This window comes from Cydia pomonella, chromosome 11, assembly GCF_033807575.1.
Source record: "Cydia pomonella isolate Wapato2018A chromosome 11, ilCydPomo1, whole genome shotgun sequence".
NCBI lineage: Eukaryota > Metazoa > Arthropoda > Insecta > Lepidoptera > Tortricidae > Cydia > Cydia pomonella.
The window spans coordinates 17,300,926-17,319,302 of NC_084713.1; the positions used below are offsets into that span (position 1 = coordinate 17,300,926).

Here is an 18,377-nt window from a genome sequence, read left to right on the forward strand (position 1 = left end):
TCCATGCTCATCACACGAATAAATGCCTTAACAGGATTTGAACCCGGGACCATCGGCTTCATAGGCAGGGTCACTACTAGGGTTGCCAACCTAAATGCACAGTTTTGCGGTACATTTGCGATCAATTTGCGGGACTTGGGTATACAATGCGGGACTCCTTCACCCGGCCTACTGGGAAATGGTAAACCTATTTGCCGTCAACGTATTGAAAGGCATGAAAAGACAAGTTAAAGTCACGCGCTGGTGCAACTTCCGTTTCATTGCTTATAATCCAGTCTAGCCAGAAAACGGGACAATCGGCGACCCGCACGGAACTTTTGTTTTGCGGGACGCATACTTTAGGGCTCCAGAAACGGGACGTCCCGCGTATTGCGGGACGGTTGGCAACCCTAGTCACTACCCACTAAGCCAGACCGATCGTCAAGCCAGATCGGTCGTCAAAATATAATTTCGTAATACAAGATTTACACATCAGTACATCACAAATAAATAAAGTTTTTGCATTTGTTACACTCATTGAGGTGTACGTAGTACATTGTATTATTATATAATTTACAGTACATATTACATATGTCCTGTATAATGTTGTCGATACATGTGCGAATAGGCAATTCGCAACTCGTATCGATTTAAAACACTCCCTTCGGTCGTATTTTATTTTATCTCCACTCGTTGCGAATTTCCTATTTTTCGCAATTGTATTGTAATTGTAACGTACTATTATGTCATTAGTTACACTTGGTTAGGGCTTGTGCACAAATCACGCGAGGTTTTTTCGACTATTTTTTTGGCCCCCCCTCCCCCTTGGTGATATTTGGTGAGATTCTTGGTTAACCCCCCCTCCCCCACATAACCTCACGTGTATTTTTATTTTATTTTTTCATTCGACGTAATAATAATTGTATAGAGCAAATCTTATTTATACTCGCTATTTTGAAGTGCCAAGTGAAGATTTATGTTTAACGAAACCGAGAAAAAGTATGTAGTAGATATTTTATCTTAGTTTCGTTCACTATAAAAAAATACACTTGAGGTCTTCTTGTACCCCCCAACGTAATCTGTCGTGATTTTTTCGTGAACCCCCTCCCCCTTATATCGAACCTCGCGTGATTTGTGCACAAGCCCTTACACTGATGTTCGATTTTGTTATTTTTATTTTTTAGCGTCGAAATTATACTGAAACAGCCAACTTATCAGTAGAAAAAAAAAGGCAAAAGTGCCCAACTGTCAGCTATAAATAATAGTTCCAAATCTCTCTAGAGTAGCGCTAGAGTAGCTAAGAACCTAGGCGTTATTGACGGAGTGAATTGCGCTGTCTATGATTTGATTTTTTTGTTCAAGTATTCTAGGTATTGTAGCGCCACCTATTTAAAGTTTTTTGATGACACTTTTTGGTACATGGAGATTTCGTTCCTTATCTCGACCTTCCGTAATGCAGTGCCTTTCGGCTATTTAGGGTTGTCAAAATTCAAGTCATTCTCATTCGCTTAGGTACGTCCAGAGACATGTCAGTCGCTTCGCTTGACAGACAGATGAAGTGTGCGAAAGGGAAGCCATGACGTATATGAACAAGCCATAAGTGCAAAAGAGGCAGACTACATAACCACTCACATGATTCCGATTTTAACGAAAGGTGCCCTGAATTGCTCTGCCATTTCGCAGATACGACGGCACAGTGTCGTGATATCTTCAAAAATCGATAACTTTGCTTCTGCTTAAGCATTTGGAATAATTCTTTCGGTTTTATAATGGTAAAGAAACAAAGAAATTTATTTTCTTACTTTAGCTATTTGCTGTTATAATAAAAATAATTATTAAAAATTCACGAAGTTTACCCAAAGGAATAATTTCCGAGTTATAGTAGAAAACTATTTTTAATAAAAAATCGAAATCGATAACATATCTTTTTTTTGTATTCAATTTAAAGAAGGCTTAATAAGCTTTTAATTGATACTAAAAACCTTGATAGCTCACCTATAAAATTGCAGAGTAAAACTGATTCAAATTCTGATAAGGAACTTTCGAATTGCTCCACCTGGCGTGTAACTATGTGCTATGTTCGTGATTTTTTTGTGGCTAATTTAGACACTGAAGTACAAAAATATAGTAAAAAACCGTTTAAGACACTAATTACCTTGAAATAAAATACATAATTTATGTAATTATCACAATGATAGTGGCTTTATAACTTAAAATAACAAAAGAGTATTTACATACCTACTAAACTTTGGTGTTTTTAAAACGGCCGATCACCAACAACCGAACTAACTTATAACTACACTAACACGTATAATATATACACCATAACATACACTTTACAACAAATTAAGCACAATAAGCAAATAGGATCTATTAACACATGAAATTATACTGATTACAAACGTAAATAAACAAACAAACTGACCTGCGCCATGTCAAAAACAAAGATGGCTACCTATTTAGGTCGGAGACACAACAGTCGCGCGGTGCAGATGTTCAACAGAAATAGGAACTTTTAACACATTCACTGCCAGACGAAAAACGGCAAGCTACCCCAGGATCCGGGCAATATAGCAAAGAAATATTAGTAAATAGAAATTACAAGTAAGTAGTAACAAACACCCCAAAACGCGTATGCAACGTCTTGTGTACCACATGCCTTACGATGTACAAAAATGCTTTAAGCAACCAGAGTTGCTGTGTTTGTACTTACAATTTTCCGTCACATGGTTTGTTCGCTAATCCTGGATAATACACAGTGATTTAATGCATTTTATTATTTATTAATGTAATTTAATAATCGAACTATTTAATGACTATAGGTTGCTCAAGATATATTTGGTAATCATAGAAATCTAGGGCATTAAAATAGGAAACACGCCAAAAATCTACAGAGTTATTGGTTTGAAGTGAAATTTTATGGTCATCAATATTAAGTAGGTCTAAAATATAGTTTTAATCTAATAGACCAATAAACGCGGAGTAATTTAATATATAATACTAACAGAAATATGTAAATTTGAATACTTACAGCATTTTAAAACACGCAGCAACTTTTAACACACGCACTTTTCCGAACAACTTGCAAAGTGACATAGATAAAAAATACTGTGGTTATGTCTATGTGGTTGAAACATTTTTTAAATATTGTCACGTTGGTATTCTGTGTTTTAATAATTGTTTACACCATATCTGTGCAGCCCTTCACAGATAAGAAATAAAAAAACCGCATACACTCCGTTCGCAACTCGAGTTGCGACGATCATTTTAGAGGTGCGAAATGTTGAAACCTTAGTTGCTGGAATCATGTGAGTGGATAGGAGAAAACGTAACCAATTTTGAGTTCGAAGGCGGCCGAGGCGGCCAAAATCATATTGCCGTATTTTTTAACGTGAAAAATATAAGCGAATCAAAAAGAAAATTATACATTAAGTAATTCAGTGACGATCGTGTCATGTTGTGTCCCGGGTTGTAGTATTTCAGGGCCAAAAAACCCAGGAAAATACTCATTTCACAGGTAATTATGATAATCCTAGCGAAATTTTCGTAACGATATTTTATCAAATTAACAGCATAAAAAGTTTAAAAAACCAATTATAACAGTTCATTATAAGTTTTTCTTCAATTGTGTGTTAATATTTCATCATATTAGTCAATAATTTAGAATATTTTGTGTAAAAACCTAAACTGTTACTTTACGCTAGGGCTTGACAAAATGTTCATATGACTGTATCGATAACTTGTCGGTATATTAGTAGGTATGGAATTAGTTGTTCACAAGACATCATTAAGATATTACCTTTATAACCGACTTAAAATAATAACGATTGTTATAATACCTTTTTTGAACGTGTAGGTACATGTTTAGCGATAAATTTAAACTTCACTTTCCAACACAGTACTTACATTTTAACCACTTTTCCACGGCTTTGCCGCCAACACAAGGAAACACAAGACAGCGTATACTTGTACACAGCGTATACACATCCAACCCAAGTTGTCAGCAGGAAAAGGCGAAATTCAAATTTTCTTTGGTAAGTCAACTCTTTGCGAACACATTTTCAAACAACTTCAACTTTTTCAAACACATTTGAAAAAGTAGTCGATAAAGCAGTTAAACATCGATAGATTATTAATATGTTGTAGCATGACATCACTATTTTTGTTCGCACATAGACAATTTACGCACACACTTGCATTTCATTTTTGGTCACACTTTCCAAGTTTGACAGTCGTTCTATACTATCCTATTTCTATAGGTACGTCAAGTTGTGCCAACCCTAATAATTGCTCGGAGCAATGCTGGGCCAATAGAGCCGAGAATACCCGAAAAGAAGAGTTCGCCCCAGCAAAAATTTAATTTGCGCGCCATCTATTAGATTGCGTAGGAAGCGCTAGCTATTCAAGCTATTCAGGGTATCTTATAATACCAAAAATAATAATTATAATACTTACTTTACTCTTTCATTTTATGTCGTTCATCCTTTGTCACTTAGGAAAGGTTTAAATTTTGACTATATTAAATAATAAAACTAATAAAATAAAATGCGCACAGTTAAATATTATAAGGTTGAAGTATTGAAATTGTTTTTCAATTTTATTTATGCGTATTCAGCGTGCGTATTATATTCAAAGTTTATAAATAAGGCTTGAATAGTCTGTAGTATTACCCAAAGAGCATAACATAATCACTACGTTTTAGTATTACCTACCATCACCAATGCCAACAATCTGGCAAGAGTGGCAACATTGCGTTCTTGGATTCGTCAAGTCAACGCAAAGTGTAGCGTAATTTTGGAATTCTTGAAATAGTCTTGTAAGAAGTAGCTAATAAAAACTCTTTCAAGATGAAGAAAGTAATTTTTGTTTGCTTGTTGACCGTTTCCGTTTGCCTGAGCGAGCCCCCGAAGCCTGGTGAGTAAATCTCAAACAATCAGTTAAATGCCAATCGGTCAATTGCGTTTGATCAGATTCCAACAAACAATATGAGGATAAAACTAGTGTTTGCTGTGCCTGTATTTTCTATGTATTTTTCCTAGCCCATTATTTAGTTTTATTGTCAATTATAAATGTATTAATTACTCCCAATTACATATATGTAACTGTTTTCACAATGTGGGTATTCTAATTTACCTTATTTACGCTTCTTTCTATACGACGTCGTGATTGAATTTTAATCAGCAAAACAGGTTGCTGCAGAAAAAGACAATGTTGTGACGTAAATATTTTTTTATTTTGCGATAAACTTATTTCTGATATTTTTTGACTATGAAATTAAGCATTGCCTATTTCCTATCAAGTATTTCATCACAACCAATTAGTATGGCAGTTGGTCCTTGGATATTATTTATCTCGGTAGCAATGTATTTCTGACAGTAGGACATTTGATGAAAGTAGGGTTGCCATCCGTCCGGGTTTCCCTGGATTTGTCCTAGTTTAGAGGGTGTCTGGGGAGCATCCAGGAGGGGCTTCATTTGTAGTCAGTTTAAAAATTTAAAGTCTCTGGCCGCCCGCGACACATGCACAACCTGATAAAAAAAACCTGTTGACAGGTCCGGGTTCTGGACTCTAAAATCCATAAAAAAACCTGATGACATGTCCGGGTTCTGGACTCTAAAATCCAGGGGTTTTCATGCTTTTTGTCCTGGTTTCCAAATTTTAGAGATGGCAAAGCTAGATGAAAGGCATCATTAATACAAACATTATCTTTCACTCAATGACCTTTAAAACCTCGCTTAATTAATCTCAGTACAGAGGTCAGACACAGGTTTAAATAGCTTATTATAGCCCTGGTTTATCCCAAAGCAGTGCCATATAACAGGGAAACCATTACATATGAATAGATCCTTAACATCTTATAGTGTATGTGCCGAAGTCTAGTCAAAGGTCCCATTTAGATACATAATAAACACACCTAGCATGTGCTTGGCAGTGAATATATTAAACCTATTTTTATATAATTTGTTCCTGTTTTTTGCATTGGAATACTTTTTGCTGGGTTTTCCCAAAATTGTATGATGCTATATTCATTCAATGTATGGGAATTCCCAATGTCACAAATATTTTTGATCATTATGTAAATAGCCACTTAGGGCAGGGTTACAAGATATCGGGAATTTTGGTTGTTTGTCAGGAAAATGTCAGGAACTTTAATCAATGAATAGATTTATATATAATACCATATGCCACTAGGGGCCCGATCTCCAGGGTTTAACTCTACTGTTTAACTCAGAGTTAAAACAGTTAACTCCTAGTTAGTTGGCAAACCCTGAAATGCGCAAGTGTCCCATAACTCTCTTATTTCATCATGTGTTGAAATAATACTAACTTGAATAACATTTGGTGAAATCTTATGTTTTTATAAATGTGCAATACAGTGATAACAAATGTTATTAGCTAATTTACACATGAACCACTTATAGTTTATACCATGTTTTGTTCCTTTTTCAATTTCAATATATTTATTTCTGACTCTGGGTCCATAAAATTGTTAGTATTACAAGTACTTAAATTTATGAGTTAGAGCCTACATGCTACTAATATATACATTCAAATAATAAATAATAATCAAAAGTAACATAAAAAATAATATTAATAATCAAACTACATTCATATGATTGATTATTCATATCCCATACAATTATTCATTCCTATTTAACATTAAAAATGAGAGGTCTGTTGCTTGTATAACATAATTCCAGTGCCTCCTAACAATTTTCAAGTACAAGTTTTTAGTTAGTTAGTTTTGTATAGAAACTTTATTCCTCAGATTGCCAAATTGAGATTGTAATTTGTTGCACAATATTAGTTGAAACCCAAGTTACTAACAAGTTTTTTTGAACATATTACTAAATATTGTTTGAATTATCTGTTGCTTTTTTGTGAAGGAAAAACATTTTGAGGAAACATGCAAAGAATGTCAAAGGTATGTGTCAAGTCCCCAATCTGCACTGCAATGAGCATGGGCAGGTTTCCACAACTCGATGACTGGCTCCAGATAATTTTGTGGTCACCTTAGACATTTGGCCTGAACTGTATGATTTAAGCTGCTTTTATTTATTTTTATTAATAAATTAGGTGTGTTTCATACAGTTGAATTAAACCTAATAGGCGGGGCGCGTTTTCCTCACCCGTGCGCGCCTCCTCGGTCGAGGCACGTCTACACTGGCCGGTTTGTGTGTGAGGAAATTGCCTCGCGCGTATGCTCGCTCTGTGTGGACCCGTCTAATCCTAAATTAAGGGCAACGATTTTACCTTATCAAATGATACGTTGTTTTCAAATGCTTTATGGGATGGCTCTAACGAAGGTTGTTAGATCTTGATCCTTAAATGCTTAAAATTGCTGATGCCTTAAAGCAGCATTTCCCAAACGATAGGATGCTACCCATTGGTGAGTCGGGAGCGAATATTAAGTGGGCCCTGAAACTACTAGAGAATTCAGATAGAGAATCTGCCTAGAGAGCCTAGCCCAATGATAATAAGCGCTACCAATAATATTTTATGCCTCCTTTTTAAGACGGCCAAGAGGTGGGTCTCGAATTTGGCAGTGGTTTAGTTGTTAGGTGGGTCGGCTGGTCGGAGCCCAGTCAACTTTATGGACCACTGCCTTAAAGGATTGCTTCTACTTAACAAGCTACACTGACAGGCGTAACAAATGCAATGTTATGCTGTATATTAAAAATACCTACTATTTTTTTGTATGAAAAATTATACGGATTATTCTGGAACGTAACTGAATATTATCATTTGTGACGTTCATGGCGGCCGGCACTTACGCTATTGCTCTAACTAATGCGGTGCTACGCAACGAAACCACCGACTGCCATAAGGTACCTTTACCGTGTAACGTCACATTTAGAAACCAATGTCATTGACACCCTGCAGGTAACTACAGTTAAGTACATTATTTGAGTTTGTAATCCTTGAAGCTCTTCACATAATGACTGTTCACAACATTTGTCATTTTCTGTAATGTTTTACTTGTTTATTCGTATGATATTAATTAAAACAAAATCTTATAACTTAGTTTGATATTAAACACACTTTTCTGACTACACTTTGTTACTGGAATCTTGCTAGTCAATTAAAAAAAAATCTAATAGAATAGTAATATTAATTATACATAATATACGAGATATTTAGTAACTCTGGCGATAATACAATAATTTAATACCATCAAATCTGATGATGGAGCCAGGGGGCGAAAGGAGTTATTCTGATACCTACAGGTAAACTTCTCGAAATCGGGCATACATTTCAGAATCAATTACTAGGTACTATTGTAAGTATGTAGCTGCAAAGTACAGTCGGCAATAAAAACGTGTTTCAAAACTTATTTTTGCCATAAAACTTCTAACTTGAGTATCAATACACGTTAAACTGTAAATTGATCTCACATATCATTCACACTCATGCTCCTAGCAGTACGTGTATTACAATGATCTTTGACCTACTCCATATTACTGCTATGGTTGGTAATTCGCACACAACTGTACTTAATTGACTTAGGTCGCCTATTGTACAGAAATAGCATGCATATTTTTAAAGCATTCGTTCTTTTGATAAACAACTAGTTAGAAATGTGGTTATTTACTCATTAAGAGGAAACATTAGTGGTTATTTTTCCATGCAATTATCGACATTTTCCTCTCTGGACTTTGGCCCTAGATGTTTTTTTTTTAATTAGGCCAATATTACTAATTCCTGTGTCTGTATCTGTACGTTTTGCTTTTTTTGATATTCTTGTTTTTATGGGCAAATAAACGCACCGTAATCAAACGCCTATTAACATACAAAATCGGCACAATAAACGCAAAAATAAAACGGTCAGTCACAGCCAATTTCTTTCTCATTCCGTTCCTAAAATTTCGTTACGATTGGTTAAGTTTTGGAGGAGGAAAATGTCGAGAACGAAACCTCGATTTCTCCAATTTTAACGCAGGATTTTTCGCCCGAGCTGCAGTTGTCCTTATCGCACTAATTTAAGGAGCCGCTCCCGTCAGCGCGACGGAAATATTTACCTAAAATTCTCGAATCTGAAAAGGGGCTCAGCTGAGTCAGCTGGTATTTCCTCTCAAAAAAGTATAAACTCGCAATAAACATTAATCAATGTGTAACAAGCCCCGATCTGAACGGCTAGCAACAATTACCCCGCAGCCATATTTACCTGTATTGACCTTAAACTTTGATTTGTGTGATTATTGATTATACCCAACCTTATGATAGTCCAAGAGAAGAGTTCACTGTCGAGTTCATTGGCCGAGAATTCGAATTAGACTGTACTTACATCATACATCAAATCTTATGAAAATGATGAATTTCCTTACGTTTCCACTTGATCATCATTCACAAAAACTAGAGAGCCGTGCCTAGTTCTTTTTGATTTCGAAACAAAATAAAATCTACCTTATTTCAAACATTGGTAGGTTTATATTTCAATAAAAAAAAATTATATCGTGGGTGTAACTAAGTAGGATAATATCTTTAGCTGGCGTTAGCTTACATAAAATCTATATAGGTAACATATGTATAGCAAAGAAGTCTCGCCGAGCCAAGACTGACGTTGACCTAAACTAATGCACATTGGTATTTACTCGTACACTATTTACCAACTATATGTGTTGCGTTTTATATTTCACGCGCTTCTACTACAATGATTTGACAAACAAATTATATCGCCGTGGCATAATTAGTGGCGTTCTGTGCCTAAAGGGTCCTAATGCTCCATGTACATAAGGACCCTTCTCTGATAGAACTTCTCTTCATTGAATTAGACGAATTAACCTTGGGAATCTCTAGTAGGTGATTCAGTAGACGCGAATTCAGCAAAATTACAAAGTGATCTTAAGACTAAGTTAACCTCAGGATACTCTTAACCTCGTAAAGTCCACCATGCAATTTTTCTTTTGAACCTTGTTTTATAGTAAATTGGGATATATTTCGTTTGTTTGGGAAAGAAATGCTACTTTCTTTGGTTTATGAAAGATTCTAATGTACGTTGTAACAGCGTAACCCTGTATTTATTTATTGTGAGGGCCCTCATTGAGGGTGTCACTCTAACTTAGACAATCAAGCACTCTCAGCTTTTTAAGATACTCCAAGCTTTCCAACGGTTGTCATTCGCTGTTCTGCTCTTGGGTACCATAGTAAGTATACAAATTTGACACGTGGTTATGGAATTGGATACTGAAGGCCTATTGTCTGCTCTGATTATCTTCATGCACCTTATTATTAACATCCTGCCATTATCAGACGCCCTATGACCAGTATTATGAGCGATATTTATCTTAATAATTAACCACTGTACCGTAGACGTCTTATGCTGTTTATGCTTTTGCAGCTTACTCCTTTGTAATAAGGCGAAAAATATAATCGTGGGTAGTATATCTTTGAAGTGGACTGTATAGTCGATGCCCTAAATAAGTATCTTTCCTATACCTACCTATATCTAGTATGGCAACGTGGGTATACCCTGACCAGTAATTTATGATCACGCGCCATATTGCGGAATTTCATTGGAACTAAATTTTTCATACTAAACTGAACTGTCACATTATACATGAGAATAACAGCGCCCTCTTGACAATGGTCATATATTTCTGGTCGGGCTTTACTTATGTTGATTGTTGGGACACTTATTTTACTACGAGTACACCAACAGCAAGATATTTGTGTGCAGTGATAGTCATCTTTATGCACACCTACAAACTTCCTCATACAAAAACCAGACTGACAAAGCACGTTTTCTGCAACATGACCTTGAAGTTTTTGCCGCGCGTGAGAACTAAATATTACGCAGCTAGTATGCAGACATTTAGAAGTATGTTATGCAGGTAGATATAATAGGCACCGCTAGATTGTATAAAATTATGTTTGCCAACGGCAACGGCCGCACGTGCTTTGTGTTCTGCTACGCTCTAAGACTTCTTATCCGATAGAAACAACTGCATATTGCCTTGTTTTATTTTTCTGTACAAAACAGTTGCCGATTTTTGCGAGGAAGCGGCACGTCAAATGTATTCCATGGATAGCCATGTCAGATAAACGTCAGTCACTCCAGTTGTTAAATCCTCCAAGACGAAAACGGTAACCGAATTGCATTACTGTCTGTCAAATATTTTTTTCTCGGAAAATTTCAGACGAAGCTTAAAGTACTATGTTGATTCTATCGTGAGGTCTTAAAAAATTGGTCTGATGCTCAGGATTAATAAATGTTATCCTAATCTGATACAAATTATGTCTTCACCGGGTGCCCATGGATAACCTTCTAAATACCGACAGATGCCCTTAATAGGCTGGTCCAGATAATGCACTAGTATAGGTCTAGTAAAAGTTTCGTGGATTTCGAGATAATCGAACTTTTCTGTCTTTTTTAATACCTTCGATCACTAAGAAGCGTAGTAAAAGATTTGCTTAAAAACAACATGGTAACATAGTTACTTACACAATTCCATTATCTTGTGTCTGTTCAAATATTTTAATTCATAACTTAAATAACATTGCGAGGCTTATTTTGTTTTGACTAGACAATTGCTTAAAACTAAAAACGGGAAGAAAAATCTCAAGATTAAACACCGCGGTTGACAGTTTGTCGATTTGTTTATTTCTACGTAATCATTTACGTAACATCCGATAGGTCAAAGGCCCCATATACTAGGTATCTGACGAGCGGACGGAAAGGGATGGTAAAACCGATTAGAATGAGAGATAACTATAAATAAATTATAAGTACAATCGTATATTGTAAACTTATTTCGATATGCATTTAAACTCTCAATGAAAAAATGTTTTAAATAGAGTGATATACAAATCTAACCTTTAATAACAACAACAATACGAGTCAAGGCACGCGTCGTGAATGACACGATATATCCCCCTTATTCATAAACGTCTACTAAAGTTGACAAGCCGCTAATAATCGTTTGTCCCTTTCCGACGTATCGGTATGATGGAAAGGGAGAAACGATTATTAGCGGCTTGTCAACTTTAGTAGACGTTTATGAATAAGGGGGTATATCTTTACATTTAAATCAGAGGTACTTAAACTTTTTTTTACCATACAAAAAGTGGGTTTTGTTTATGCTGCGTTCTTTTAACACGAATTTACGTAAATAGATACGTTTTTTAGATACAAGAATATCCGAGAGCTGGAACAAAAAGCAAATTAATTATAAATGCTTGTTTGACGTCACGACTGCACCTTAAGGAGCCGTAGTAAACAGCTTTAAAGCAAGACGTTATTTTGACTGCGATGGGTTGCGCAACCTCACGGTGACAGGTTTTCGACGGTAGACACGCCGGCTTGAAACACTGGCCGGAATACATTTTTTGTATAATTACTTCACCTATCTTGTGTAAACTTTGAATTGGATGTTATAATGAAGCTGCCTATGTGAATTGTGATCTAAGTATGGCGTCATTGCATAGACACTGTATTTATACCATTAGTGGATGAATACATGCATTCAGTCACGGATGTAGGAATAGGACTGTATAGGTACTTCTTCATATTAGAGGATTAGCTATTACCAGTATATATAATATAAACTAGCTACTCGTCCCGGCTTCGGGCGGGTACACAAAACTTTAATTATATCCGCCTAAGGACCACGGGCCTACCCATAAGACTAATTAGTTCAATGCAATAGAAACTTTTTACAGTTGGAACAAAGCTGCATTTCTTTGTTTCATTTCATTTTAAAACAAAAGAAACTCAACCTTATTCCCTACACTATTAATTTCACATTCAAATAGCATATTTTTTCAATGGTGTGCCGCAGGTTAACCTAAACCTTTCTCAAGAATCAGTCTATTGATAGGTAAAAACCGCATGAAAATCCGTTCATAAGTTTTTGAATTTATCGCGAACATACATACAGCAGACAGACGCGGCGGGGGACTTTGTTATATTAAGTCTAGTGATAATATAAAAGCACAAAGCCCATTATAATAATACAATCGACAACATTGTTCTTAGACGTCAGAGGCGCCAAAAATTTGGTCTAACTCGAAACAAACTCCATTTGTTTAAAAGAACGTATGTTATTTATAGAATACGAGTACCTATGTAGAAGTATCACGAATTTCCTGCTGATCTTGACTTGGCGTAGTTATCTAAACGGCCAATATTTAAAGAAATAACATTATATAAGCTTGTGCAGGGTGAATTAAGTACAGTCGCCATCAGATATATCGGGGCGGCCAAGGTGTTCACAAATATCTGAACACGGCTCTTTCACGGCGTTAGAGTGCGTGTTTACATATTTTTTAACATCTCGACAGCTCCGATATAACTGATGGAGACTTTACCGTACCTACAATTGGTGTTTTAGGTCATTTTAGCGCTACTGCAAAACCTAACTTTACTTATAAGTTTTAGACGAAAAATTCATTTTTGGTACAAGCTTTTATCGCTGACTGTAGTTTTCTTACCACAGGCTTCTAATACTCATCGAGAAAATTCTAAAAACCCCAAACACAATTAGGTTGCGTTGTTTCATCCCAGAGTTCCTATGGCCACCTCCTGTCTCCATCATAAGTTCATAAGATCAGCTCAACGGTGCCATAATATTGCATTGTCACCCGAGTTACATATGTATTTATGCAAATTTCCAGCTCAATCGGAAATCCGGAAATGGGTCAAATCAAATTTGGCTTCCGGGATTTGACCCACACTAACATACATACTTACTAACAGGGCAAGTTAAATAAAAGCTTGTAAAAGATACGGAGCATGTCAAATATAGGTATGTTTACATTAATTATCGCTTTACTGCAGTTAAATAAGATGGAAGTGTAAACATTTTGACTTTGTATACTGTACAAACGAAGCGTTCAAAATAATGTACTTATGAATTTTTTTTTACGCTCTTCATTGTGCAATATGACACGATCAACATCATTACCAATCAAGAATCATTTTTTAATCCGATTTGACTACCATTATTATTCTGATTACCATTTTGTTATAAATTATAGATGCCATTACAAAAATAAACTAACGAGATCTCGATAAGTGAAAGGTAGGTACTTATCTACTTATTTACAATTTAAGGCCCGGCGGCCACTATCGAGGCGTCCTCATGCAGGCCGTAGCGTCCGTACCGCAGGCATGCCGAGGTGTATTTGTAAATGCCCAGTCATCCCTCAGGTGTCTTGGACATGCCGAGGCGTCAATAACGATAATTAGTCCAAAATCAATAGAGATAACTAGTTTTTACCTGTGCGGTAATTGATTTCCGTGAAGTAGTAATTTAATGTAAAGAAACTGCAGTTTTGTTGCGAAAACCGATTAAATATGTATTAAGTTCCACTGTCGATAAAGTTAACGAACTAACTAACGTGCTAGTCAATCAGTGCCCGTTATACTTATGTATTTTTGCCTAAAATTATTATTGTTCCCACCTTCCCACCACAAAAATAAATATAACAAGCCTCCACCAAAAGTACAAAACTCGACACCGCAGGCGAACTGCACGTAATTTCATTTGTTCCATGTCACTTCCATGACACTAAGGTGTATTAGTTTAAGTATCCCGCGATACAGGCCTAAGCTAGTACCTGTGCACTGCAGAGTAGGTTTGACTCGTTCTGCCATTGACTGCTGATGTTTTTATGTTTTTTTAGAGTGCTCGGAAATGCCTGCAATTTAATCGTAATGTAAACACGGGAAATACCCAATTTGTCTCTAATTTAAATGGCTAATACGCCGCTTCGCGCAGTTTTTTATATGAATATTTATTTCTAACAGTAAAATAATCCTATGAAAATCATAAATTAAAGTATTCCATTCAGGTGCAGTATGTTTGTGTTATTCTTTCACCCTCACTAAGCGTAAGCGAGATGGAAGCGTGTGCCCGGAAGCGCGGATATCATGTTTATTAATTTAAATTATTTGTGTTCTAAAAATAAAAAAGTAATCGCCGAGTTTCCTCGAGCAATTTTTTTTTATTTTAAATGTTTAGCTTTTGTGCAAAATTAATTGTAATTTTTTAATGCGCATTTTAGACCTAATGTTCGTGATTTTTTTCTATCGGGCGAAAGTCAAAACTCAAGATTAGAGATACTCCTCAAGATTGCAAATTCAATTTATGGGAGCCGTATTGTGATCCGAAAAAACGCTACGTTTGTTTTAATCCGTGTTTTGAACCTACTGCACCTTCGTTGCCAAGCCTCGGCATGGCAACGAAGAACCTCGTTAGCCAATTTCAATGTTTCCGTCCCTCTAATGGTATATTATTTTTGATTACAGCGGAAGCTGCGGCTCCCCCAACTTCTACAGTCCCCACGGCCGCTGCGGGCGCCCCGGCCGCTCCGGGAGCCCCGGCCGCTCCGGCACATGAAGCGGCCGTTCCAGCGGCCGGCGCAGGCCCGACTACTCCAACCATACCCACACAATCCGCTACCGTCCCAACCAGCCCTACCACCGCGACGAACGACACCAAGAACGCTACAGTAACATCGACGACCGTTGCTCCGACGAACACCAGCAACAATACTGACGATAAGAAGAACGCGACTACCGTCAAGCCCGATACGACGGTGACGACGCCGACTGTCCCGCCGACGCAGAAGGCGACGACTACGACGGAGAAGGCTGCTGTCACCACGGAGAAGCCACACGCTTTGCAGGCTAGAGGGTATGTTTCATTTTACCTTAATTTGGTGTTGTGTGTTTGTGCGCGTGTATGTGTGTGTGTGTGTGTGTGTGTGTGTGTGTGTGTGTGCGCGCGCGCGCGTGCGTGCGTGCGTGTGTGTGTGTGTGTGGAGGTCAAAAGTCGTAAGCTGAAACCTCGGCTGAGCTGTATTCGATCACGAACGAATAAAATGCAAAAAAATATTAATTACCGGCAGGATCCTTTCATACATACATAGATACGGTTAAATAATAATAATAATAAAATGCTTTATTGCACACTACAAAAAAAAATGGTACAAAGTATGTAAAGGTATAAATAGATATTATATACAGGATGATTTTTATAGTAGTGGAAGTGGCCAATATTTTCTGTATTATTTGAGACCAAGAATAAAAAAAAACATTCATCTGACAAGTGACAGCTGCCAAATATTCATATTCTTCATTTTCATACCTACACTGTGCGTTGAAGTCGCTTGTCGCTTTCTCCTTTGCCACGCACTTTGCTCAAAACCAATATTTAATATATATACCTATCAGATCGTATACATTGTTGATATAGCAACACAATCACCAATGGTCAATGCAATCCAAATATTGCAACCTTTCTCGCTTTAGGCCTCTATTTATATTTTGGCTGCGAAATCTCAATAACAACTTCCAATCTTAACACCATTTAACACGCCATTTTTTAATTTCCAGTTTTGACGGCGCCAGCTTCGTCGGCGGCATTATCCTCACCCTGGGGCTCCTCGCCATCGGCTTCATGGGCTTCAAGTACTACAAGGCCCAAACTGAAAGAAACTATCATACTCTCTAAGCTTAATGTCTAGCTTCACTTCAATAATCTACGTAAGTGCACCTAACTTTATTTTATTTCACGTACACTTAGAAGTATTTTCATTTGTTTGACACTGAGTGAGTGCCCTAAGCACATGTTCAGGATACAGGGTGATAACTTGAGTTTATCGAATTCATTGGCGGCTGGTCATTAAGTGTTAGTGCTGTATAGCAAGATAGTCAAAATTTGTGAATCTGATACAAGCCACTGATTTTATGTTTTAATGTTAGGTTTAAGTGTATTTGGCATTTATCTTGCGGGTTTTTTTATTTTTGCGTTATTATTGAAGTAGCTTCTTTTGTTTTTAATTTTGGTATTTATATGGCTAAGAATGCACTGGGATTAATAAAATTTCTTGCAGTTTCAGAATTCCAAATGCGTGCGCTTATGGTGCATGCCCTACGTTACCCTATTTGTGGTTCTGAAACCGCAATAAATTTCAATTTTCCTCTCTCTGGATATTAATTAACATTATTAAATATATTTTGACACATTTTGTTGTATATCAACCACAGCTATGCGCCTGTTCGATTATTATTGAATCTTTAATTAATAAGAGTTAGGAGCATTTAAAATGTAGTATGAAATCTGTTTTTCGCTCCTAATTTTGACATGAATAAAAAAATCAAACATACGGGCATAGTTATGGTTAATATACATCAAAATATGTTAAAACATTTTCCATAATATCCATATCCAGAGGCAAATGAAGACTATGTTTGTATGAAGAAGTGGCCGAAGTGTATCCTCTTAATCGCAGTGCGTTCTAAGCCTATGTTTAAAAAATATATGTATAAGGATGCAATCAACATATTTTGTAAATTTTATCTGATGTTAAAAAATGTTATAATAGTCGATGTTTATAAGTATCCACCTTTTCTAAACTAAATCTGGTGTCATGGCCTCTCAAACAACCATAGCACTTTCTACGATCTGCATTTTCTTACTTTCTTGCATTGAAACTTCAAACAATTTTAGTTTTTAATAGAGATATTATTATTGTTAAGTGTAACTTTAAGGAAACGCAATGTGATGATGAAAATAAGGGTCTAAAATATTAGCTATTTTGGTTTGGCACGTGAAAGATGAATCTCCTACGAAATTAATCCTTTTATGAGCGTGGCTCAGCGCATGAACCAATCGTAACTCCTAAGAGTCCTTTGAGTAAATGATTTAATATAAAGTATTACTCGAGATGTAACAACGCAACGCTCTGGGGAAAACAATTCACTCGAATATTGTATTAATCAAAAACATCTCAAAGATGGCGTGACGTCAACATATGTAAAGAAATTGTGGTGTCTTGTTATTACGCGCATTTACTTATCTGCATTTGTATGATGATAACGTAAAGACAAATAACGAATGAATCTCTTCTTTATAGTGTCAAACCAATTCTGTATATTTTGGTTTTGTAATTTTGCACGCTGATATTGTGAACTGGAAAGATTCCATCCTAAAGTGCTCTTAATTGATCTGAACTATTTATGTATATTCTGAAGCTTTACAACCACTAGAAAAGTTTCCTGTCATCTAAACTACTGCTATCAGCTAAATGTCACAGTCAATAGTTATATGAATAAATTTATATACCAAATATTATTGTTTTATTTAGTAAATGGTAGAGTCAGACCACGCTAAGTTTTCATGCTAAGAGCTACGTCAAGTATGAAGCTTATAAGGATATGTATGCATTTTAACTGCCAAGTTTGTTGCAAAGTTAGCGTGGTCAGAGTCTAGGTACCTTTTTAACGTCATAACCCGTATGATAAGTCTCACCACACCATGCCAACCAATCCTATATAATACTGAAAAACTAATTCAAATGGTAGGTACTCTATTGATGATGATGAATATACAGTCGTTACGGCTCCTTTAAACGATGGGCCAGCGAGATGGCCATGCAATAGTTATGGCTCC

General features: G+C 36.3%; 1 protein-coding gene across 1 annotated transcript; it reads left to right on the forward strand.

Moving 5' to 3' along the window:
* Nucleotides 1-4,692: 4,692 nt before the first annotated feature.
* On the forward strand, nucleotides 4,693-18,054 carry LOC133523019 (sialomucin core protein 24-like). Its single transcript, XM_061858520.1, has 3 exons — nucleotides 4,693-4,893; nucleotides 15,230-15,617; nucleotides 16,319-18,054. Exons 1-3 carry the CDS (start codon nucleotides 4,827-4,829, stop codon nucleotides 16,434-16,436), a joined length of 573 nt encoding a protein of 190 aa, XP_061714504.1. The 5' UTR covers nucleotides 4,693-4,826; the 3' UTR covers nucleotides 16,437-18,054.
* The last annotated feature ends 323 nt before the right edge of the window (nucleotides 18,055-18,377 follow it).